Consider the following 24,957-nt stretch of genomic DNA (forward strand, 5'->3'; position numbering starts at 1 on the left):
TGGAAATTAACCTAAAGAACATGATTTATTGAAAGCTTTCAACAGCAGTTGCAATTATAAGAGTATGTGCTTCTAAAACTGTGTTCTTGGTTGGGGGACATGGCTCAAGTGATAGAGTGCCTGCCTGGCAAGCTGATAGCACAGAGTTCAAACTCCAGTACCTCCCTCCCTCCCTCCCCCCACACACTCCCACCCCAAAAACCCCTGAAAAACAAAAACTTCTTTTTAATTCAGTGTCAGATTACTTAGGATTTTGAATTTAAGCATATTTTCAGTGGATGAATTTGGTTAGAACTCTGTTGTAAACACACAATTTAAGCTACTCAGAAGATTGAGATCTGAGGATTGCAGATCAAAAGCATCCTGGGCAGCTGTGAGACTTTGATCTTCAATTAACTACCAGAAAAGCCAGAGGTGGAGCTGTGGCTTCAAGTGGCAGAGCCCTAGTTTTGAGGACAAAAACTCAGGGACAGCACCCAGCCTCTGAGTTCAAGCTCTAAGACCGGCACGAAGTGGGGGGGGGGGGGGGGGGGAGAAGGACCTATATGTGAACAATTCAATATGTGGTAGTGTTGAACCCAGTGTAGGAAAGTTTATTTGAAGAATTGGCATTTTAAACCTTGAAAGTAAAGCTTCAAAAGACAAACTGTAAAAATTAGCCAGTGGTTATCATTCACTATATGTTCAATATGTATATTTTTCTTTGTAGGCACTAGTGTTCCTTTCTATAACTGAGGAACTAAGCCTGAGAGCTTAATGGTCTTGTTCTACCCAAAGCCACAACTCAGCAGCTCTTGGGGTGGGGCAGGCTGTAAAGTACATAGACAGAGTGGGACCTATATCAGAGGAAGGTAACTGCATTGAATGAGGATATTGGGAGATAGATCACGCAGCCCTTCTGAGGTTCCAGGTCACAACAGTGGGACAGATGAAACAAAAATCTAGATAGGAATTGCTAAAGGGTGATGAGTCAGAGTCAAGTTTCCAATTTCAGCCTAGGCAGATACTCAGATTTGGAGGTGTTTTTATTGTTGTTGTTTTGTTTTTTATCGGTCATGAGGCTGACACTGTCCCTCAGCTCTTCAGCTCAAGGCTAGTGCTCTACCACTTGAGCCATAGTGCCACTTCCAGCTTTTCTGCTTATGTGGTGCTAAGGAATCGAACCCAGGGCTTCATGCATGCTAGGCAAGCACTGTACCGCTGAGCCACCTTCCCAGCCCCTTGGAGGTGTTTTTAAAAAAACACATTCAGCAAAATGAAGACAAATACGAACTTTTTTTTTTTTTTTTTTTGTCAGTTGTGGGGCTTGAACTCTGGGCTTGGGTGCTGTCCCTCAGCTCTTCAGCTCAAGGCAAGCGCTCTACCTCTTGAGCCACAGCGCCACTTCCGGTTTTTCTAGTGGTTTATTGGAGATAAGAGTCTCACGGACTTTCCTTCCCCGGGCTAGCTTTGAACCGTGATCCTCAGATCTTAGCCTCCTGAGTAGCTAGGATTACAGGCATGAGCCACCAGCGCCCCGACCGACAAATATGAACTAAAGAAGGCCAGAAGTGACTTTTGATGGAAGCAACTAAGTTTTTAGAAGCTGTAAAAACTGATGGTGGGAGCTATAAGAAACCAAGAGGATTTGGGTGGGGGATGTTTGTAGGAGAGATCAGCTAAATTCAAACATAGCAGAGAGTAGGTAGGAAGGTTGTAATAGCAGGATTGGAGCAGGCTGCTTTAAGTAGAAATGTGTATAGTGAGAACATGAGAGGAGATAATAAAGGGGAGCCAGGGGCAAAAAGTGGTATAATTATTCCCTAAAAAGACAGTAGGTCATAGGGTGATGGGGAAAGGAACTGAGGCAGGAAATAAGTCCCAATGCCCAAATAAGGGATAGAGATTATACCTTGATTTTCTAGGCTTTGTTTTAAAGACAATGGAAAGCCCCAACATTAGAACATTCTAGCTCAGGCTAGGTGGTAGGGTACACATGTAATCACAGCTTACCCAGGAGGTGGAGGATAGTGTTCCAGACTTAGGTTGTAAGGTGTTAGCCAGATTCTGTCTCAGGCATCTGGCACTGGATCCAGACCCCAAATACTGTAGCACCACCCCTTGAAAAAAAGGGGAGGCCTGTTTGAGTGCTTGATAGAGCTTGCCTGTTGTGTTCCATTCCAAGTACCAAAAAGAAAATCCCATCACACTACCATTCTCTGCATGAAGTACTTTAAAAAAGATCAATTTCTAATCATTAATGAAATGTTTTGTGGCTTCCAGTTATGAAAGGCAAAATGTAAGGTACCATACTGTGTAGCAGATATTTGAGCTGGAAATTCATGTTAGATTCTGAACTGTACAAACTATCTCTGAGAAATATTATTCATAGCAACTTCAAGCCATCCCAATTTTGTGCTTTTCCAAACAACGTGTCCCCTTCCCTGCTGCAAGGGAAAGGAGCAATGTCTCCATTGCAGAGAATACTTTGTGTTTGTCTTTGACTAGAGGTAGATGCAGGGGACTTCACTTGAGAATTGAGTGGATCTGAAGATCGCTGGAAGTCAAGTGCGTTGTTTAGTATTTTTAAACATAGCAAAAGGGACTTGGATGAACTTTGACATGAAATATTTACTACTAGGTAAATCTTTACAATTATTGGCTTTGAAATGCACACACCAAGTCCACAGATTAAAAGCCAGTATCATGTTTCTACTTGAGAAAGGGTCCATGACTATCTGATTCTTCACCTTTATAATCATCCAAGAACCTTCTAAAGGTCCAGTGCCCAAGTGAGTGCACCACAGATCAGTGAAATATGTCAGGGTGCCCCTGGACAGCAGGATTTAGCTAATGGTCCATGCTGTCCAGCGAGGCCAACAGATGCCTTATCTGTAGTTCCCATACTGTCCACTCCCTGCTCAGCTTTAGTAGCAGCACAAGTAGGATTCAAATCCAAACCTTGTTGTATCTGGGTTACAGTGATTAGGATTCAGGATCTTAAAAGTGAAATGAGTGCCAGGCACCAGTAACTCACAACCTGTAATACTAGCTACTTAGAAGGCTGAGATCTGAGGATCGTAGTTTGAAGCCAGCCCTGGCAGGAAAGTCCAAGAGACTCTGATCTCTAGTTAGCCACCAAAAAGCTGAAAGTGGAGCTGAGGCTTAAGTGGTAGAACACTAGCTTTGAGCAAAAACGCTCAGGGACAGCACTCAGGCTGGTAGTTCAAGCCCCAGGACAGGGACAAAAACAGTTAAAAAAAAGTGGGAGAAATGATTACTGCGTTCTGTGCTCCTCCATAATAAAGGTTGCCCACAACAGAAAAAGTAGGCAACATCAGATTTTCTACTTAAAAAGCCACAGAGTTTTCTTAAGCATTTTTATTACACTCAAGATACTAAGTACAAAATAACCTTGTAATTAGAATACTGTATCAGTTAATAAAAAAGAACCATTACAGTATGAAGAGATGTACAAATGGCTAAAATACATAAGCTGTGACAGTCAACAGACAACTTGAAATGAGGTTGTTTTTCTTTTAGAAATGCCAAATTTTCTTAAGACAAAATACAGTGCTTTAAATATGCATAACCATAAAAACATTAAAGAAAAGCAGTCTGAACACTTAATACTATTAGCATAACAGACACCACTGCTTCTATTTAAACAGCCTTTGCCAACACATGCCTACTCTCTTTCCTAGCTTTAAGGAAAATTGGCTCTAAGAAATACTAGGTGCAGCATAACCCTTAAATAATTTCATTATTTGAAAAGTTGAGCCTACAGAGAAATCACCACCTTGTCAGTGTAGATATGACAATGGTCACTGCTTCACATGCACATGTCTTAGGGATAAGTCAGTTCCCTTTGGCTGGCAGGGTAAGGTTAGGCTAGACAGCCTTCTCTCCCACAGCCATGGATCCCTTCTATGCTATGTCTCTGCTACCCTCAGCCCTCCCTCCCCCATCCCCACACTGGCATCACCTTTCCCATCCCCAAAAGTGCAGTTTCATGGTAGCCTTCCTAGGAAATGGTTTTAATGGGTATCCCAACCTACATGCTTTTTTAAAAAGCCCCCTCTGAACACCAGAGGTGAGGAAAATGAAGTGTGTTCTTGCATTTCTTTTAACCTTTATGTCAGGAAGATAATGCACTGGATACTTGAGTTTTATTTTTGTTTTGAATATTTAGATATCTTGGGATATAATGGAGAAAACATCTCTTATTCCCCAAACTAAGTGTGAAAAAAGAGAAAGCCGCAGGCTGTGGCCCCCAGTTTGGCTAAGCTTCCAACCTTCCTCCTAGCTTGGGTTCTTTCACAGGAACTCATTATTGCTTCCACAACACTATTACAGGGAATGAATGGTCCACAAAGGCTGTGAACCTGGTCACAGTCAGCCTGCAGTGATGTAGCTCGGAAAAACATACTAGCCCAAGAGGGGAATTCTTCAGCCCTCAAGTCACCGAAACTTGGTTAGTGCAGTTTAAATGCTTAAGATTTGGCATGTTAAATGATAATTGGCACAATGTTCTTGAGTTTCGTGTATAAATACTGATTTGTACATGGGGGGTGGCCCTGGATGGATCAGCCAATCTGCACCATTTTTATGTCAGCAATAATCCCATCTCTTCCCTTGGAGCACTGGAGGGAGAGCTGCTTCATTCGGGTCTCCAAAGCCTGGCTCTCAGAAGACGTGCGGCTTTGGCTTTTACCCCTGCCACCAACACCACTGCTATTGTTGCCACCTCTGTTGTTGTTGGCTTTGTCACTTGTTTGATTCTCTGCTCCTTCTGCCCTGTCTCCTGTAGAGATACAAAAGTTACCAAGTGGGCGTTGACAATTCTAAGCTTCACTTAGGCACAAGCCAATCATCCAGCTCAGGAACCTTTGGAATTCGTGGGGTTTCCCACCATGTGTATCAGAGAGGGTTTGCCAGCTTTTATTCCTCCCAGGGTTGTTACCTCATTTTACAGCTAGGAAACAAACCTCTCAGAGCATTCTGAGGAGACACACAGGACCTAAACTATTGGATCAAAACCCTTCTGATGAGGAAATGCCAGAAGTCCCCAGAATAGCCCTTAGAAACCATCTCAGTGACCAGTACCAGCAGTACATTGTCAGAGACCCAGCAGTGCCACCCTGGGTGCTCCCAAGACTTGGCAGGGGTGGGGGACAGGTTGGGCTGTAAAGTTAAGAGTCACCTGAGACAGAGCTAGAGGTCTGCTACTCACCTCGTTCTATTTCGCATTCAGGGGAAGAGGCCCCACTGCATTCACTTCGAGGGCCCAACACTGGGAACATCATCCCAAACTCTGACAAGGACATGGGGCTGGGCAGATCCAGACTGCCAGGCCTTGTGACTGCAGGGAACTGGTCAGGCATTTCAGATGGGCTCGTTGGTCCTGAACTAAAGCTGGACACAGACTGGGTTTCTGAGTCATCTTCGGACACGAAGTTGCTACAGTTGTCGTCTTCAAAGGCCTCTGAGGCCACTAAGGATGAGAGAGAACACCAGTCACATAGGGTCTGCCCGACTAACCTGCACACGTACATACCGCTGCCAGACAGACAAGGCTTGGAGACTGCAGAATCTGCTCTAAGGACATCTGACAGGAATGTGACCTTCTGGGCCTCCCTGACTAGCCTCTGAAACAGCATGAAAGGAACCAGCTTGGATCCCTAAGGTTACAGTTAGTGACCTTGCTGTAACCTTAAGCCCTACTGTAGAAATCAGTGTTACCAGACACTACCCTCAAGATGGAAGGTGGCTGAGGAGATAGCTCAGTGGTAGGTAGAGGACTTGCCTAACATACCAGAGGCACTGGGTTCCCCCACCCCCACCACACCTCAAAAGGAAAATAGCTATAGACCAGGACTTCAACACCTCAGACCCCTAAACAAATCTACCTGTACACAGGAAAACGTAATTACGTCCCAACAAAGCCAGCCTTCATCCTAGCTACTCAGGAAGCTGAGATCTAGAGGATTGAGGTCTGAAGCCAGCCCAAGCAGAAAAGTTTGCTGGACTCCCAACTCCAGAATAGCAAAAAGTTGAGCTGGAGGTGTGCAAGGTCCTGAGTTCAAATCCCAGTATTGCCAAAAACACCCCCCCCCGCCCCACACACACTCTTCTGTCTAGGAAAGAAGCAGCAAGAACTGCCAGAGTATGGAATATTTACCCTGGAGGTCCTTTGCTTTCTTTCGGATAATTTCTGATCTTGTAAGATACCCTTAGAGTCTACCTAGATCTCCATTTGCTGCAAAGAACAGAATTCTTTTATAGTGTTCTGTAGCTTGTGCTGTACAGTTTATGGACCAGATTAACCAAGGCCCAGAGGCATGATGTTCTTGTGCTTACAGAGCCTCTGCCTCTCTCCTGCACAGTCCTGCTTTTTAGCATCGTTCCTCTTCCCTTTTCTTCCTCTTACATCTTTATGAAAGTACTGTAGTGTTGGGGCCCACATCTGAATTCAGATCCTAATTCCACTGCTTAGTGTGTAGCCTTCCCAATTTGACCTCTGAGCTTCACCATCCTCTCCATCCAAGATTTATGAGGATACATATAATTTGTGAGATATTATGTGAGATTTGTATATAAGTATTACATGAACACAATACATGCAATCATTATTTATAGTCTCAGTTTACCTTGGACCTGGTACTTAAAACACTTGCTGATGGATTTATAGAATTCCTGAGGGAACCTAGAAACTAGCTTACAGGCATTTTACCCCAGGAAAGGAATTCTGAGTGCTTACTAGTGGTACCAAGCATTATTTCATGTAATCCTAACTACCACCCAACATGGAAGTTAGTAGACCCTATCTTATTACCTACCTTACACATCATGTGCTGATAATTAGGTGAAGGCTAGGATTTGAATAAAAATCTGATTCCAACTCCCTATTCTTAGACTCTTCCCTGCAGGACTTCTACAAGCCTTGAATGTTCCTAGTGTGTACTTTGATTGCCAGAGACAAGGGAAGGTTTAGCCTTTCCCAAACTTATTTGACCATAGAATCGAGGAATATTCATTCACATCTTTTGAACAGTTTTCCACAAAACATGGGAAGTCTCCAGAAACAGCTTGTGAGGTTGCCCAGCTCTGAAATTCTTCAGTGACAGGCAGTGATGAGGAGGACCCTGGGCCAAGGCAGTTCTGGATGCAGATCACACAAGCTATGTGGTCCCCACTTGCCTGACTCACCAGAAACAGCATCTGGTTCGGGCTTGCTTCCTGACAGGCTCTCCACAGACATGCTGCTGCCCTCAGCACCCACACCACAGCCCCGAGGCCCCATGGCACTAGAACGCCGTCGTTCATGGATCTCATCTGAGATCCTCTCCAGGTTCTTCAGGGCTGTCTTGTACTCGCCCTTCGCCAGGGTCAGCTTGGCCTGTAGGTCATCCACTGTCTTCTTCAGTTGCTGGTTAGGAAGATAGGAGAACTTGGTAAGCAAGTCTTTGAGATGCTGTTTATTTTTTTGTCAGTCCTTGGGCCTGAGTACTGTCTCTGAGCTAGCACTGTACCACTTTAAGCCACAGCTCCACTTCTGGTTTTCTGATGGCTAACTGGAGATAAGAGTCTCATGAGTGAGGGAACAGAAGGCAATGTATGAAAGGAAATAGACTCATTACCTGACTCATGTAATTGCAATACCTATATACATCATCTTTATAGTGACAATAAAGTAAATTAATTTAAAAAAAAAGAACCAAGGGGAAAAATGTCTCATGGGCTCTCCTGTCTGAGCTGGCTTTGAACCATGATCCTCACATTTGACTTTGCTGAGTAGCTAGGATCATAGGTACGAACCACTAGTACCTGGCTATTTTTAAAAAATAATCTTATTGTTATTAAAGTTGAACAGTTATTATTTCATATTTCAGGTAATGAGTACATTTCCTTTTTTTGAACAATGTCACCCCTTCCTTTGCTTTCCCCCAGTACCCCCTTCCATCTCTGCACACAAGTTTATTTAAGTCATTTTCCAGAGTATATCAAATAACATGACTACATTTGTTCACCCTTCCTTTCTGTGCCCCAGAGATGCTTTTTAAATGACCAAGTACAGTTTGTGTGTGTGCATGATTCTTTTTGTATGCATGACTCTACGTTAGAGAATTTCCCAAGATGTAAACAAGGTAGCAACCTGATTACTCTCATCAGTTACCTGTTCAGAGGCCAAAAGTGGTCATTCCTCCTTATTCTAAGTGACAAGAGTGTCACCCAGAAACACTGGTGTAGTACAGCCTCAGGGAAGGAACATCACAGAAGTCTCACAACCTAGCCAGGTACAGTTTAGTCAGGTACAGATAGCTCATGCCTAGAATCCTAGCTACTCAGGAGGTTGAGATCTGAAGATCCTGGTTTGCAGCCAGCCCAAACAGACAAATCTGAGAGCTTATCTTCCATTAAACACCAAAAAGTCAGAAATAGAGGTATGTTTCAAGTGGTAGGGCACCAGCGTTTAGTGGAAAAAGCTAAGGCTCTGGGTTCAAGCCCAAGTATCAGCACCAAAGAAAAGTCTCAACCTGGCTACCTGGTTATCCCATCCATTTCTCAAACTGTGTCTGAATCCCCGAATGAGTTACAACTAAGTTTTCTGGCCTTGCTAAAGATTCTGATTTGGCAGGTATAAGATGTGGCTGCTTCTGGTCCTAGGAATAATGACACTGGCCATTAGCTTCAGACACTTGAAAACCCAGGCAAGACTGTGTGTATGTGTGTGTGCATGTATGCAACAGTTCTGGGGCTTGACCTCAGGGCCTTGCACTGTCTCTTGGCTTTTTCACTCAAGGCTGGTGCTCTACACCTTGAGTCACATCTTCATTCTGGCTTTTTTGCTAGTTAATTGCAGATAAGACTGTCTTGGATTTGTCTGCCCAGGCTGGCTTCAAACCACACTATTCAGATTGTAAATAGTTAGGATTATAAACATGACCTAACACCTGGCCAACCAAGGCCATTTTGAGGCCTGAAAACTAAAGAATGTGTCTCTCTATTCTTCCCAGGATCTTTTTTTTGCCGGTTGTGGGGCCTGAACTTGTGCCTGGGCTCTGTCCCTCAGCTCTTCAGCTCAAGGCTAGTGTTCTACCATTTGAACCACAGTACCACTTCCAGCCTTTTCTGCCTATGTGGTCTTGAGGAATCGAATCCATAGTACTCTACCACTGAACCACCATCCCAGGGTCATTTTTGAAGGCCTACTACCCCAAAAAGGTCAATTGAGTGCAGAAAAACCCATGAGCAATGCATCTTAGGCCACACATACATACCTCAAGCTGCACATAGTATTTTCCCTTGAGTTCAAAATAAGGCCTGCAAAAGACAGGAAAGCAAATGGTCAGAGATTAGCACAATGAACTCTACAAGATGGAGCTATAGTTGGCCTGTGAGCCTTCTAGGTTTTAGTGAACTGTGACAAGGCCATGCAGTGAAGTTGTAGCTTCTAGGGCCTGACACCAGTCAGAGGACCAGGAGGCTCATCTCAACATACTGGGGACCTTGCATGCTGGTTCCTCCTATCTCTTAAGGAGGCTGCTTGAGGCCACACATGTATGTCTAACAGTAAAGGTGGCCTGGATTCACTTTCCAGGGATGAAGATCAGACAGGCTTGGGGAAGAGGTTGCCTAAACCACTTCTGCTGCAGTCCAGTGCAGAAGGGAGAAGAGCACTGCTTCTCTCTTGCTGGGCACAGCAGGGCCACCATGAGCAGATTGGATTGGTCCTTCTGGAATGTGACCAGGCAGATTGTTGGCAGATACAACTAGGTCACAGACCAGGCAGGGGACAACAAATAGTCAGCTTTCTCCTAGTTCCCTAGATTCTGTCTGATTTTTATTTTTCCATATTCTTTCCCAGTCATGGCCAAGCCATATGTGGCTATTTATAGTTTTACCTGACAATACTTTTCCAATATAAAATACTGTTTTCTTGGGAAATTAGATTAATCTTAGATTACCTATTAATTTCCTCAAAGAAGTATGTATGTATTTATTTTTTATGATGAGACTTCTCACTATGTAGCCCTAGATGGCCTTGAATTCAGGGTCTGTGGGCTAGCATTCTACCACTCGAGCCACAGCTCCACTTCCTTTTTTGTAGGAGCTTTGGGATAGGCAGCAAGATAGAGCAATGCTGTACTGAGCTCCTCCTTCTCTGTGAAGTCGAGTCCTGCATCCTTATCAACTAAATGATGGCAAGGACATTGTTTGGTTGTTAAGTTTGTGCAAATAATAAGGGTAAATGAGAAGACCTTGGAAAAAGTGTGATAACCCTCTACCTCTACTAGAGTGTGAACTCAGGCCTGGGTGTGCTCCCTTAGAATTTTTTGTTTTGCTTAAGGCTGGTCCTCTACTACTTGAACCACAAGTTCATTTCTGGCTTTTTGGTGGCTAATTGAAGATAAAGGTCTCACAAACTTCCTGCTGAGGCTGGCTTTAAACTGCAGTCCTTAGATCTCAGCTTCCTGAGGAGCTAGAATTCCAGGGGTGAGTCACTCACACCTGGCTAAATCCCCATTCACACTAGTCTTGGAGCATTCCAAGAAATATGTATAGTAAATACAACTCTTCCCCATTATGCTGCCAGGTAAACTGAGAAACAGGGCCTTGTCCACACTGTCAGTCACAGAGACAAGCTATATAATGGTTTGCTTCTGTTAGTCCTTTTTGTCTGTCTCCCATATTTGGAGTGGGTTACACTTCAGAATCCCTGCCTTTGACTCTGGGAGTCTCATACGAGAGCAATGGAGCCTGGCAGGGGATCTTAGTGCAAGGCGAAAATGTGGGAGAGGCAAACCCCACAGCTCCAGGGAGGATTATACCCACACTTACTTGGACTTGTTAATGGCTCGCTTGAGTTTCTTCTCCAGTTGCCTCATGCGGCCTATGGCAGCATTGTACCTGGCTGCAGTCTCCTTGTGCACCAGCTCACTTCTTGTCTTGGTCTGTTCTGCCTCCATGACCTTCAAACAACATAAGAGGTCAGCCTAGTCAAGTCAGAACAGCTCCAGGTTGGGGTATTACTTATATCACTATATTTTTTTTTTGTCATGGGGCTTGAGCTCTAGGCCTAGGCACTGGTCCTCAGCTTTTCAGCTCAAGGCTGGTGCTCTACTACTTGAGCCACAATGCCACTTTCAGTTTTCTGAGTGGTTTATTGGAGATAAAGAGTCTCACGGACTTTCCTGCCCAGGCTAGCTTTGAACCACAATCCTCAGACCTCAGCCTCTTGAGCAGCTAGGATTACAGGTGTGAGCCACTGGCATCCAGCTACAAATATATATATATATATATATATATATATATATATATATATGCATATATATATATATATATATATATATATATATATATATATATATATTTTATTTTTTTGGTCCGGTCGTGGGGCCTGAACTCTGGGCCTAGGCGCTGTCCCTCAGCTCTTCAGCTCAAGGCTAGTGCTCTACCACTTGAGCCACAGCGCCACTTCCGGCTTTTTTCTTTTTGCTTATGTGGTGCTGAGGAATCGAACCCAGGGCCTCAGGCATGCAAGGCAAGCGCTCTACCACTAAGCCACCTTCCCAGCCCACAAAAATATTTTTTTTTTAAGATGGCCATATCATACCTATACTGCAGCATTCATGATTCTAAAGCAAGAGAATCTAAAGTTCAAGGCCAGCCAGGGTCACATAGTGAGAACTTGTCTCATCATAAAAACATACATACATACATATATACATCTTTGAGGAAAATAATAGGCAATCTAATACTAATTTCCCAAGAAAACAGTCTTTTATATTGAGTAAATATTGCCAGGTAAAACTAAATAGCCAGATATAGTTTGGCCATAACTGGGAAAGAAAATGGAAAAATAAAAATCAGACAAAATTTAGAAACATTAAGTTTCAACTGATCAATTTCTTCTTCTACCCAGACGTTCTGACTCTAAGAAGCCAATTTGAGCTGCTTCTGCAGAGATGAGTAGGCAAGAAAATGGCAGGCACCAGTGGGTATTAATTTTTAAGACATCACCAAATTAAGAATTAGCAACAACAGGCATGGCAGCAATGAGGCCAACAAGACAACCATGATGTTAACAACCATGATGTTAACAGTGTGGTCTTTCCCCAATTATTGGCTGGGCACAAAGAATACAGGATTCAGAAGAATCAAACTTTGCATATAAACAAAATCCAATTATTCATATCAGACTTAAAGACTTGCAAAAATCTATAACCTAAAATTGGCATTTTAAAACCTTATCTGAATAAACAAGTGCATGTTAGTTGTGGTGAGAACACAAGCTTGTTGATAACAATAATGAGTTAAAACAATGTTAGCTGAGCAATGGCCAACGTCAAGACAGCTTATACATGGACTGGACAAATGGGCAGTATTACTTCTTTCCTTGCTTTTTTTTTTCTTTAGGAAAATATCAGAATGAGGGCTGATATGAGGAAGAGGAAGGAAGTCAAAAGCTGGGTACCAGTGGCTCATGCCTTTAATCTAGCTCAGGAGGCTGAGATATGAGGATCACAGTTCAAAGCCAGCCCAGTCAGGAAAAAGCCAAAGTGGCAGAGTGCCACCCTTGAGTGGAAAAAGCTAAGGAACAGCACTTATGCTGAGTTAAAGCTCCAGTACACACAGCACTCTGTTGTACAGAAGCAGCAGGCAATTTCTCTGTCTTCTGCTTACAGCCCAGTATTATAAAATGGATTTAAACACACACACACACACACACACACACACACACACACACACACACACACACACACACACAGTTAAGTTAAAGGGTTAGCCTTTATCTACCCAAGGAGCATCATAGATGAGCCCATAGGCCCATGGTACTTGGTCTACCTCTGACACCTCAGAAAGAACAATGTTAGAAAGATCTCGGTTAGTGGTTAATGGAGAAGCACACAGCAGGAGGTGGCTGGTGTTCTGTACAGGATTAAGCTGTGTGTTCTGTACAGGATACTTACTAGAAGAATTTTTAAATGAATAAAAAAAATACAGGCACAAAAAATTACTTGGTGTCATCTAGAGACTTTCCAGGTCATCTCTGACTTTGTCTTATGGCTCTTTTACAATCTTGAAAGTTGCCAAGACTTCCTGGAAGATGGCACCACCACCACAGGTAAACTCCCTAGATGTCTGACCAAACAGATTTAGGGTCCCAGGACACTCTTTACCTCAAGAGATCCATCCACATCAATCAAACCTTAAACAGACAGACTTATCCTACTACAAAAGAAATCTCTCCTTGGAAACACAAAAGAAAACAGCAAAACAGCAAGTGGACCTCTACTGTGCAGCTGCAGCTGTGGCCCACAGCCTCCCCAGGCAGTGCGGGGAGACCCAGGACATTTCTGAAATGCCAGTCAATCCAACCTTAAACAGAGGACCACTCAAAAACTGAAGAAAGCACACAGCACCTGACTAGTGGGAACCAAGGAGGGTAATCAGGGAAGATCCCAGAATCTGCAAACAGACCCCACTGAGAGTCCACTGCCAGTTCTGAAACCAGACGCAGAGGCTTCTCAACAGGTCTCAGCTTGCCAATTGAACACCAGGCTCCAGAACCTGTGAGTAACCCATTGGGGACCCTACCTTTGGGGAACCAGCTCTCTGTGGTGATCCAAAGCTCCCTGGCCCAATCCCTTGCCTGAAAGGGCGTGATCATATCTGAAGAGGGCAAAGACCCTCTTTTCCTACACTTTCCATGGCTATGGGGCAAAGACTTCTGGGACACAGCTCTGCTACTGCACTAGCAAATGACAAATCCCACCTCCCCCAAATCTCCTGCAATCAGGCCTGAGAGTGGAATTCTAGGTAGCAGCCACACTCCTGTGTCAAGAGGGTGTCTGAGTCCAAGCCACAGGGAAAGCTGACCACTGCAAGGCAATTAAGGCTCCATCAAGAGACTGAATAGTGGACACTGAGGAGACATAAGCTCCCTCTAACAAACTAGAAATCTCTCTCTCTCCCCTTCTTTCTTCCACAGTGCTATTTTGTTTAGTTCTAGATAAACAGTATAGTGATTACTAGACTTTTTTTCCTATTTACATGCATAATTAATTCAGGCTGTGTTTTTGATTACTCAGTTTTCTATTTATCAATCTTATTTAAAATTTCAGCATTAGTTTTATGCATAATTTCTTTTAACTTTTTTTTGCTTTCCTCTGTAGGTCTTAGTTCCCTTCCTTCTGCTCCTTTCCATATATTCCTCTAGTCCTACCTGCATCTCGCTCTATTTTACATTATCAGTTTTTTACATCTATCAATTTTTCTTTTAATTTTACTTTAACTCATTTCCCTTCATTCCTGGCCCTTCTCCCCTTCATTTTCTTTAGTCCATTATTCCTAATTTTTTGTATATGAGTTAGACTGCATTTGGTTCCATTTTGACTGAGCCTAAGTGGCTCATCTTGTTATCCTTGTAGTACAGACCATTTCATTGCTCACAACACATCTGTTCACTGTTTACAACTATATGTAATCCTCACTCCTGAACCACAACATCCCATCCCAAACAAAGAAAAGTAGAGGTAAATAGGGGAGTATGTATCTGTAATTTCAAACCTCTTATGTCTACAAGTACAGGGTGCTGGTTGGTTCCTAAAATTGTGTTCTCTTGTATTGGAGTGGCTTTTGTTTCCTAATAGGCATAACAAACCGTAGAAACCTAAGAAACCTGGCAAGTCAGTGAACCTCAACTCCCACTCAAAATATACAGGCAATAGAGCCGCCATTGAAAGACCTAGAGGATAGTTCTCAAAATGCTTTAAAAACAGTGCTGGTAAGTACACTGAATGAAAAAAATTGAAATCCTACACATGGCCATGAGTAAATTGATGAAGCTAATAAAAGATTAATAGAAGAATTCATGAACTCCACAAATAGAAAGCTGAATGAATTCCAACAGAAGGAAAGGAAATGCAATGGAAACCAAATCAAGGAAGTAAAAGATGTAAAACAAAGCTTCAATAAAGAAATTGAAGCCATCAAAAATGACCAGTTAGAAGGAAATAAGAAAGTAGAAAATCTTGACAGCAGACAATGGAGAAGGTAGAATCTGTGGAAGTGAAGATAGTCTAGACTTTATAGAGAAAGAACAGAAAATAATTCAAAACAAATCCAAGAAACAAACTAGATCCTACAGGAAATACAAGATGCAATCAGAAGACCTAATTTAGGGTTAAATGGTATTGAGGGTCTAGAGAAGGATGTTAATGGAATAGGAAATATATTTAACAGAATCCTAGCAGATAACTTCCAAAATGTCCAAAAGGATAGACCCATCCAGACACAAGAAGCCTTTAGAACCCCAGACCAGACTAGAACAGGACATCCACCACCATTGTAAACCAGAGGATCAATAGAGACCAAGGAAAAGATCCTTAAAGCCACCAGGGAGAAGAGATCAATCACCTATAAAGGAAAAAACCAATCCAAATACCTACAGATTTCTCAGTAGATACCATGAAAGACAAGAGAACCTGGAATGAGGTATGCTATGCCCTAAAGGCAAACAACTACCAACCAGGAATAATGTACCCAGCTAAGCTCTCATTCATACCCAAGGGACAAATAAAAACCTTCCAAAGCAAGGAAAAATTGAAACAATATATCTCCACCAAATCAGCATTACAGAAAATACTTAAAGACGTTCTACACACAGAAAACCAACAAGAACATGATATTGGCAGAGAAATGGCCCCTAAACAGAGAACCAGATAATTATAGTAATAATTGACAGGGCACGGCCCCTAAGAAGATGGATAACATGGCAGGAACTATCAAATACCTCTCAATCCTCTTAATTTTGATGGACTTAACTCTGGGATTAAATGACAGAGTGACTAGACTGACTAGTTGGATCAAAAAGCAAGATCCATCTTTCTACTGTCTTCAAGAGACACATCTTGCCCACAAAAAGAAACATACTCAAAATGAAAGAATGAAATAAAATCTATCAAGCAAATGGCCCCCATAAGCAGGCTGGAGTTGCAATCCTAACAGATAAAATAAGACTTCAAATTAAAATTAGTGAGAAGAGACAAAGAAGGTTATTACCTACTAACAAAGTGATCTCTCCTATAGGAGGATATAACAATCCTAAACATCTATACACCAAATGGTGGGGCACCCAACTTCATCAAACACTACTTACACTAAAAACATAGAGCCAAACACATTGATTGTTAGTGACTTTAACACACCACTGTTGCCTCTGGATAGATCATCACAGCAAAAACTCAACAGAGAAACTTCAGAACTAAACAACTGCATAGATCAACTAGACTTAACAGATATCTACATAATATTCCACCCAGCAATACCAGCATATATGTTGTTCTTGGCAGCCCATGGATCATTCTCCAAAATAGATCACATGTTAGGGCACAAAGCAAATCTGTACAAATTCAGAAATACTGAAATTATTCCCTGCATTTTCTCAGACCACAATGGAATAAAATTAGAGCTCAACACTAAAAGCCACTATAGAAAATGCTGTAACACATGGACACTGAACAACACATTGTTGAACCATCAATGGATCACTGAAGAGATCAGAACAAAAATTCAAACGTTTTTGGTATTTAACAAAAATGAGCCCACAAAATACCAGCTCCTTTACATCACAGCAAAGGCAGTGATAGTTTATAGCTCTGAGTGTCTATATCAACAAATTGGAGAAATCTCAAACCAACAAATTAATGATGCACCTTAAGTTCCTTGAAAGAGTGTAACAAGCCAAACCCCAACCCAATAGATGGAAATACTTAAAATCAAATCAGAATTAAATGAATTATGAGGTATGCCACCAGAGAGGACCACCACAGACACAGAGTACAACAAAAAGAAAGTAGCTGCAAGCCAGGAACCACTGGGTCAGCGGGTCCTCAAGTTCTGTGTTGAGTCTGTTCTCAGGGCTCCCTTTTATACAAAAAAATTTACGTCCTTGTTTGCTCAGGAATGGAAAGTCTCTAATGGTTCTTTCCTGCAGGTGCAAGCCAAGCAGAAAACTATGGAAGCTAAATAATGCTTTGAGCAAGGAGCATGACCTGTTTCTCTGACCCATTTCTATGACTTGTTGCTATAACCTGTTTTCTAGGGTACACTAAGCACATTTTTCTTGTAAATACCAAGCCCCAAGGAACTAGTCCCACAGGTGGGGGTGCTGCCTTAGTTTCAAGGTGGAGTCGTATTTGTTAGGTGCTTACAACCAGGTTGCCTTATCACAATTAGAGTCCCCCCAAAACATAGAAAGAACCACCAAAACAAAGAGTTGGTTCTTTGACAAAATTAACAAAATTGACAGACCTTTAGCAAATCTTACAAAAGAAGAGAACATACTCAAACAAAATCAGAGACAAGAATGGAAATATCACGACAAAAATAAGCAAGATTCAGAACATTGTAAGGGAATACTTTGCAAACCTTTATGCTAACAAAGTCTAGAATCTGGAAGAAATGGAAGAATTTTGAGGAAATACTGATATATCCAAACTAAACCAAGATTTAAACCAACTAAATAGACCCATATCAAGTAATGAGACCTCCCATCCAAGAAGAGCCCAGGACCAGATGGATTCACAGCTCAATAAGGCCTTCAAAGAACTCACTCCAATATTCCTCAAACTCTTCAATGAAATTGAAAGTGAAATTTCACTACAAACTCATTCTATTAAGCCAGCATAACCCTCATCCCAAAACCAGAGAGGGACTCATCAAAGAAAGAGAACTATGGACTCATTTCTTTGATGAACATCAATGCAAAACTTCTCAATAAAATTCTTGCCAACTGACTTCAACAACTCATCAAAAAAATTATATACTATGATCAAACAAAATTCATTCCAGGAATACAAACGTGGTTCAATATATGCAAGTCAATGTACTTCAACATATCAACAGGAGCAAGGACAAGAACCACATGATCATCTCCATAGATGCAGAGAAAGCATTTAACAAGCTCCAACACCCTTTTTATGATGAAAGCTCTGGAGAAACCAGGAATCCATGGAATATTACTCAATATAGGTGGTTTAGGACAAGCCTACAGCCAACATTATACTTAATGGTGAAAAGTGAAAGCCATTTCCTCTGAAATCAGGAATGAGACAATGTGCACTCTCTCTACTTCTCTTCAATATAGTATCAGAATTCCTAGTGTGAGCAATAAAGCAAGAGGCAAACATAAAGGGGATCCAAATAGGGAAAGAAGAAGTAAGAATCTCTCTTTGCAGATGACGTGATCCTGTATTTAAAGAACCCCACAGACTCCACTCCCAAGTTACTCTAGCTGACCCAAAGTTTGGATCAGTAACAGGGTATAAAATTAATCCACAAAAATCAATACCTTCCCTGTATGCCAACAATGAGAAGGAAAGAAACTCCTTTTGTAATAGCCTCAAAAAATACCTAGGGACTAAACAAAGAAATGAAGGACATCTATAATGAAAACTTTAAAAACCTATAAAAAGAAATTAAAACAGATCTAAGGAAGCGGAAAAATCTCCCATGCTCCTGGATTGGAGGATTAACAATGAAAATGCAATACTGCCAAAGGCTATTTACAAATTCAATGCAGTACCCATCAATTCTTTAATGAAATAGAAGAAGCAATCCAAAAATTCATATGAAATAATAAAAGACCCCAAATAGCAAAAAAAAAAAAAAATCCTTAGCAGGAAGAACAGTGCTGGGAAAATATCAACACTAAACTACAAAGCTGCATTAACAAAAACAGCTTGGTACTGGCCCAAGAACAGGCCTCAGAACCAATTGAATAGAATGAAGACCCAGAAATGAGCCCACAGCCCTATGATAAGGGAGCCAAAAAAACAGGATGGAAGAAAGACAGCCTCTTCAACAAATGGTGCCAGCAGAACTGGCTATACACGTGTAGAAAACTGAAGTTAGATGCTTACATACATACATACATACATACACACATACACACACACACACACACACACACACACATATATATATACACACACACACACACACACACACATATACATACATACATACACACACACACACACACACACACACACACACACATATTACCCTGCTCTGGAATCAATTCCAAATGGATCAAAAACCTCGAGATAAAAGCAGATATCCTAAAAATATTACAAGAATAGGGGAAACACTAGGGCTCCATGGCACAGGTCAAAAACATTTTTTTCAAATTCTTTATTGTGATTAAGTGATTACATAATTCCCCAAATTTCACAGTATTGTGGGATAGTGATGCTTAGTTTAAGTCACAAATACATTCTAACTTTCATGGGGCAAATTGTCTATCGTGCTCTATAACATTTGTGAGTTCTATGAGCTTTGCAATACAGTTATTTCTTCCACATTGGGTGATATGTACATTTGTTTTGTTTTGCATAGCGTCAGCTGTTCCCTCTTTCCCACTCGTTCCCTCCCTCCCATCTCTGCCATTGAGTTGCTTAGTTCATTTTGATCAATGTCCAGTGCAGCTGATGGGTCCCGCTGTTGTATGTTTTTCCCTGATTCCCTCTAGTTCTGTGTCACCCTCCTGGTTTCCCTCCGGTGTGAACTTATATACCATATATGTGATCAGCAGCATGGGGTTATTTAGAAGTGATTCGACCAGATGAGTGGAAGTCCTTTGTTTCTTAAGCCTTGTTTATTTTGTCGTATCACCTTACATTTTGGATTTAATATCCACTTATCAGGGAGACCATGTGCCATTTGTCTCTTTGCTCTTGGCTTACCTCTCTCAACATGATTTCTTCTAGCTCTATCCATTTCCCTGTAAATGCCATTATTTTGTTCTTTCTGATGGCTGCATAATATTCCATTGTGTATAAATACAATTTTTGGATCCATTCATCTGTAGTGGGACATCTGGGTTGTTTCCCTAGGCTAGCTATTGTGAACAGTGCTGCAATAAACATGGGGGTGCATGTGTCCTTGTTGTTCAGGATAGATGCCTAGAAGTGGTATGGCTGGGTTATAGGGGAGGTCAACATTTAGCTTTCTGAGGACTCTCCAGATTGCTTTCCAAAGTGGTTGTATAAGTGTACATTCCCACCAGCAGTGTAATAGGGTTTATTTGCATTTCCTTTACAACCAGGGATGGTGAACATTTCCTCATGTGTTTCTTTGCCTTTTTTTTTATCTCTTCTTCTGAGAAGTCTCTCTTTATTTCCCTTGCCCATTTAGTAATTGGTCTGTAGGTTTGGAAGGGATTAGTTTCTTGAGTTGCCTGTATATGCTGGATATTAACCCCTTGTCTCATATATTGCTAGTAATATATTTTTTCCCAGTTAGTTGGTTGTATTTTAGCTTGGTTGCTATAGCTTTAGCTGTGCAGAAACTTTTTATTTTAAGGTAATCCCATTTGTCGAGTCTCTTTCCAATTTGTTGTGACCTTGGGACTCTGTTCAGGAAGTTTTGCCTGTGCCTATAAGTTCAAGTGTTTCTCTTACTCTGTCCTACAGTAGTTTCAGAGGTTCAGTTTTGATGTTAAGGTCTTTAATCCATTTTGAGTTGATGTTGGTGCATAGTGATAGGCTGGGGTCCACTTTTAGTTTTGTGCATGTGGCCTCCCAGTTTTCCCAGCACCAGTAGTTGAAGAGGCTGTGTTTCTTCCACTGTATGTCTTTGGCTCCCTTGTCAAATATCAGCTGACTGTAGGCGTGTAGTTTTATTTCTGGATCTTCTATTCTATTCCATTGGTCTGCGGGTCTATAAAAACTTTCTTAATGAAGACTCAGAAACACAACAAATCAAAAAAAGGTTGGATAAATGGGATTTCATGGCAAAGGACATAGCTAGCAAGATAAATAGAAGCCCACAGGCTAGCCCACTAGCCATATAACAGAAAAGAGCCTCATATCTAATTTTTTAGTACATGTGCTGCCGCAGTGAACACAAGCCTCATATCTAAAATATACTTAGAGCTCAAAAACTTAAATCCCCCCAAAAACAAATCCTCAAAGAAACAAAGACTTAAAGAGAGACTTTTCTGAAGAGGAAATAAGAATAGTCAATAGACACATGAAGAAATGCTCAACATCTCTCACCATAAAAGAAATGCAAATCAAGGTTGTGATTCCACCTTACCCCAGTGAGAATGGCCATTATCAAGAAATCTAATAAAAACAGATGCTGGTGGGGTATTGTGGCCAAAAGGAATGCTACTGTGGGAGTGTAAACTTGTTCAACCATTCTGGAAAGGAGTATGGAGGTTCCTCAAGAGACTAAACATAGAGCTACCCTATGACTCAGCAATCCCACTCCTGGGCATTTACCCAAATGATCACAAGCAAGGCCATACTAAAGCTACCAGGGCAACCATGTTCATTGCAGCATTATTTACCATACTGAGATATGGAACCAGCCCAGATGCCCCTCAGGATATGAGTGGATCAAGAAGTTGTGGTATATTTATACAAAGGAGTTCTATGCTTCCATCAGAAAGAATGATATTACCCTATTTGTAAGGAAATGGAAAAACCTGGAAAAATTACATTAAAAGAAGTCAGGCCCAAATAAATGTAGGTTGCATGGTTTCCCTCATTGTTAATAACTAGAATATGTCTATTATACTCTTAGCAGGGGAGCACAATAGCTGAATCACCAAGTGCACAAGACCATATATAATGAAGCGTATCAAAATGAACTCCAAGAATTGGAAACAGAGGTTCTTATTATGTCCTACATGCAGTTATTTCTTTTTTTTCTGTTTTAGTTTTCTGTATCCTTTGTCTTATATATAAGTTTATCTGATCTGTGGAAGGAAAAGGGAAGCACAGAAACAGCAGGACAAAGGATGACACTACGTTGGAAATGAAGTTTACAAATTGGGGGTGAGGGGAGTAAGGGAGATGTAAGTGGGAGAAATGAGGGAGGGGGTAACAGTGTTTAAAAAGAAATGTACTCATTACCATACTTACGTAACTAACTCCCCTGTACATCACCTTTACAACAAATACATACATATATATATATATATATATATATATATATATATATATATATATATATGTTAAAAACAGAGTTGTGGCCAGGTGCCAGTGACTCACACCTGTAATCCTAGCTACTCAGGAGGCTGAGATCTGAGGATCGAGGTTTGAAGCCAGTCTGGGCAGGAAAGTCTGTGAGACCCTTTATCTCCAATAAACCACTCAGAAAACCAGAAGTAGCACTGTGGCTCAAGTGGTAGAGTGCTTGCCTTGAGCTGAAGAGCTGAGGGGCAATGCCCAGGCCCAGAGTTCAAGCCCCACAACCAAATCCCCCCCCCTCAAAAAAAAAGGAGAGGGAGAGGGAGAAGGAGAGGGAGAAGAAGAGGAGAGAGGAGGGAGGAGGGAAGAAGGAAGAAGGGGAGGGGGAGGAGAGGAGGAAGGCCAAAAACTGATACAAACAGTTCTTATTCAGAAATGAAGATGAATTATATCCTGGTGAACATGCAGTTAATTATCAAATACCCTAAGAATAATCAGCAATTTGGGATCTATTTGTACATCTACTTCAGCATAGCTGATTTCCTGCACAAATCCATATTTGAATTCTCTTTTGAATTCAGATGTTCTTGAGAACAGAAACATCTTATATAGTGATTCCCTCCTTAATCAGTTAAATGGAATTTTTGCCATGGGAACATTTTGCATTTGTATCACAATTATGTTTTTACCTTATTAAAAAACATGTATCTTTTTAACAAAGATGAGTTAATTTTCAAAGCAGTAAAAATAGAAGGAAAATAGGAAGGAACAGAGCATGAAGTACTGTGCTTATTAAAATGACTTCTCAAATGAGACCCAACAAAGGGCAACAGAATCCTCACCTTTTGCTTCTATCACCACATATTTACAAAGAAACAAAACACGCTACCAGCAACTCATTCTTAACACTTGGAGAAGCATCAGTAAAAATTCTTCAGTATTGCCTAAAATCCTAAGCTTTTAAAGTTTACTGACATGAAAACTCAAAACCCCACACTCAACAGACCACACAATGGGAGTGATTTATTTGTGAAAGGATCTGCTTCAGGGTTCACTGGGAAGGAGTCCTCTTGAGTGCATTTCTAAGAGAAAGGGTTATTAAAGCTCCAAGTTAAGAGCACTGAACAGAAACATCACCTGCAAAAGCAGGACTCCCAAACCGCACACAGGAACCCCATTCTCTCTGAACCCCTAGGCTACAAATGGAAGTGAGCTTTCTAAAATTAAACACACAGAAAACTCCAAGCACTTGGCAATACTGCCAATAGAGAAGGAAGAGGTGGCACACACACAGCACTGTCCTCAATCTCACCCCCTATCTATGATATCCTGCCAAATCTCACCATATACATACCTACCCTTGAGAAAGACCACCCACCACACACACACACACACACACACATACACACATACCATGCACACAGCTTCCTTGTCAAGGGAAAGGGCAGCCAAGCATATCCCCTTATCTGTCTCCTAGGCAACAAGGAGCTCCTCCATCTGCAGCCTGATTTGGGAGGCAGGGTAGACAGTGATGGGGGGGCAGATGGGGTGGAGGGGACCGGCATGGGGCGGGCAGAGTTAGAGAGGAGGAGGGCAGCACAGGGACAGGGCCTGTATGGAAGGATGAAGCTTCAGGGAACATAGGCAGAGGCCCTGGGAAAGCAATAATGAAATCTCTTAAGGTAGCTCTGGCCACCTTGCCCTTCTTGAAGCCCAGTTAACCAGGTATCAGGTATGGACTCCAAGAACCCTGCTCCCATCTCTGCAAACAGCTCTTCCATTCTTAAACAATATTCAATTCAGAGCTGTATATACAGATTAAGCACCTACTACGTCCAAGGCCTGTACAGGAGAAGTAGAGATCAAACCCTGGCTTGTCAGCTCAGTGTGGTTATGGACACTTCTAGCAGAGTGACAATCAAGGCAGGAAGGGATCCAGTGGCTATGGTGGCTGTGGCAGCTCAGAGAGGTTGTACTAGCAGAGGTGGCACCAGTTAGCGGCTGCAAACACAAGTGTTCGGGGAAATCAAAAAAGAGGCTAAAGTTCTCCCCTGAGTCTTAACTAACCACAGGTCCCTAAGCATGGCGTGGGATGATCACACAGGACAAAGGGACACAGACAACATTGTTTAGCTCTCTGCTTCCTTTCCCTGAGCTAGAAGGGTTCAGGTGAATTTCGTTAAGAAAACAATTGTCCAAAGTGAGCTAGGTCTTCACCTTCCTCGAGGTGGCTCAGTCCTATGGGCTCCATCCTGGGGTAATCCACAAGCTGACTCTCAGTTCCTTCTGAAGCAAATCTACCCAGGCCCTAATAAGTCCCACATCCCTGGGGATGAGCCTGCAGGGATTCCTCAAATGCCCAAGGTGGAGAGTCTTAGGCCAGTACAAAGGCCTGAGCAGGCAGGGGACAGCAGGCCTTGGACAAAGCACACAAGCTGGTCGTTGCCAGCATTAAGGATGCTAGGAAGCCAAAGGCCTCTGCTTGTCCTGGGCCAGTGGAACATTGACAACTGAGAATGAAAATGGCTGATGGCCCTTCCACACACAGCTGGATGGGGCCCAAGACTCAGGACCCCAGAGTGACTACTGAGCCCCAACCTCTGCTCACAGCAGTCCACAGAAGACAAGTATCCCACAGCCTGATGTGGCTCAATCTTCCTGCTGGGTCCCATGCAGAAAAGGGCCTGAACACACACCACATACTTGTTCACTTCTGTTCTGGCTCACTCAGCTGCTGGCCAACCCAAAGCCTTCTGTTCTCAGTTCTGCTCCAACATCTGAATACACAAAGCTAAGCCCAAGTCCCCTCTTTCAGGCAGGAAAGCCTCACCATGTCCTCCCGGCCTTACTGACCAACTCAGACAGTTTCTGATTCTTTCTGTGTCTACCCCTGTGTGCCAGACACACTCCAGAAGGTGGGCCCCTCACAACCCTATCAGAGCATCTATGCTAAGTAACTACTCTTACACCATCCCAGGCCTCATGCCAA

At 42.2% G+C, this 24,957-nt stretch overlaps 1 protein-coding gene across 2 annotated transcripts in view; it reads right to left on the reverse strand.

The window, feature by feature from the left end:
* Positions 1–3,344: 3,344 nt before the first annotated feature.
* The window catches only part of Sh3bp5 (SH3 domain binding protein 5), an 84,047-nt gene continuing 62,434 nt past the window's right edge, over positions 3,345–24,957 (reverse strand). For both annotated transcript variants that reach the window (XM_042679834.1, XM_042679832.1), the window contains exons 5-9: positions 10,822–10,952; positions 9,261–9,303; positions 7,189–7,408; positions 5,213–5,473; positions 3,345–4,783 (exon numbers count right to left, since the gene is read on the reverse strand). In XM_042679834.1, coding sequence (XP_042535768.1) covers positions 4,566–4,783; positions 5,213–5,473; positions 7,189–7,408; positions 9,261–9,303; positions 10,822–10,952 — 873 coding nt within the window. In that variant the 3' untranslated portion in view covers positions 3,345–4,565. The remainder of the gene's footprint in view (positions 4,784–5,212; positions 5,474–7,188; positions 7,409–9,260; positions 9,304–10,821; positions 10,953–24,957) is intronic.

This window comes from Dipodomys spectabilis, unplaced genomic scaffold (assembly GCF_019054845.1).
Source record: "Dipodomys spectabilis isolate Male_0828 unplaced genomic scaffold, ASM1905484v1 ptg000054l, whole genome shotgun sequence".
In the NCBI taxonomy this organism is placed as follows: Eukaryota; Metazoa; Chordata; class Mammalia; order Rodentia; family Heteromyidae; genus Dipodomys; species Dipodomys spectabilis.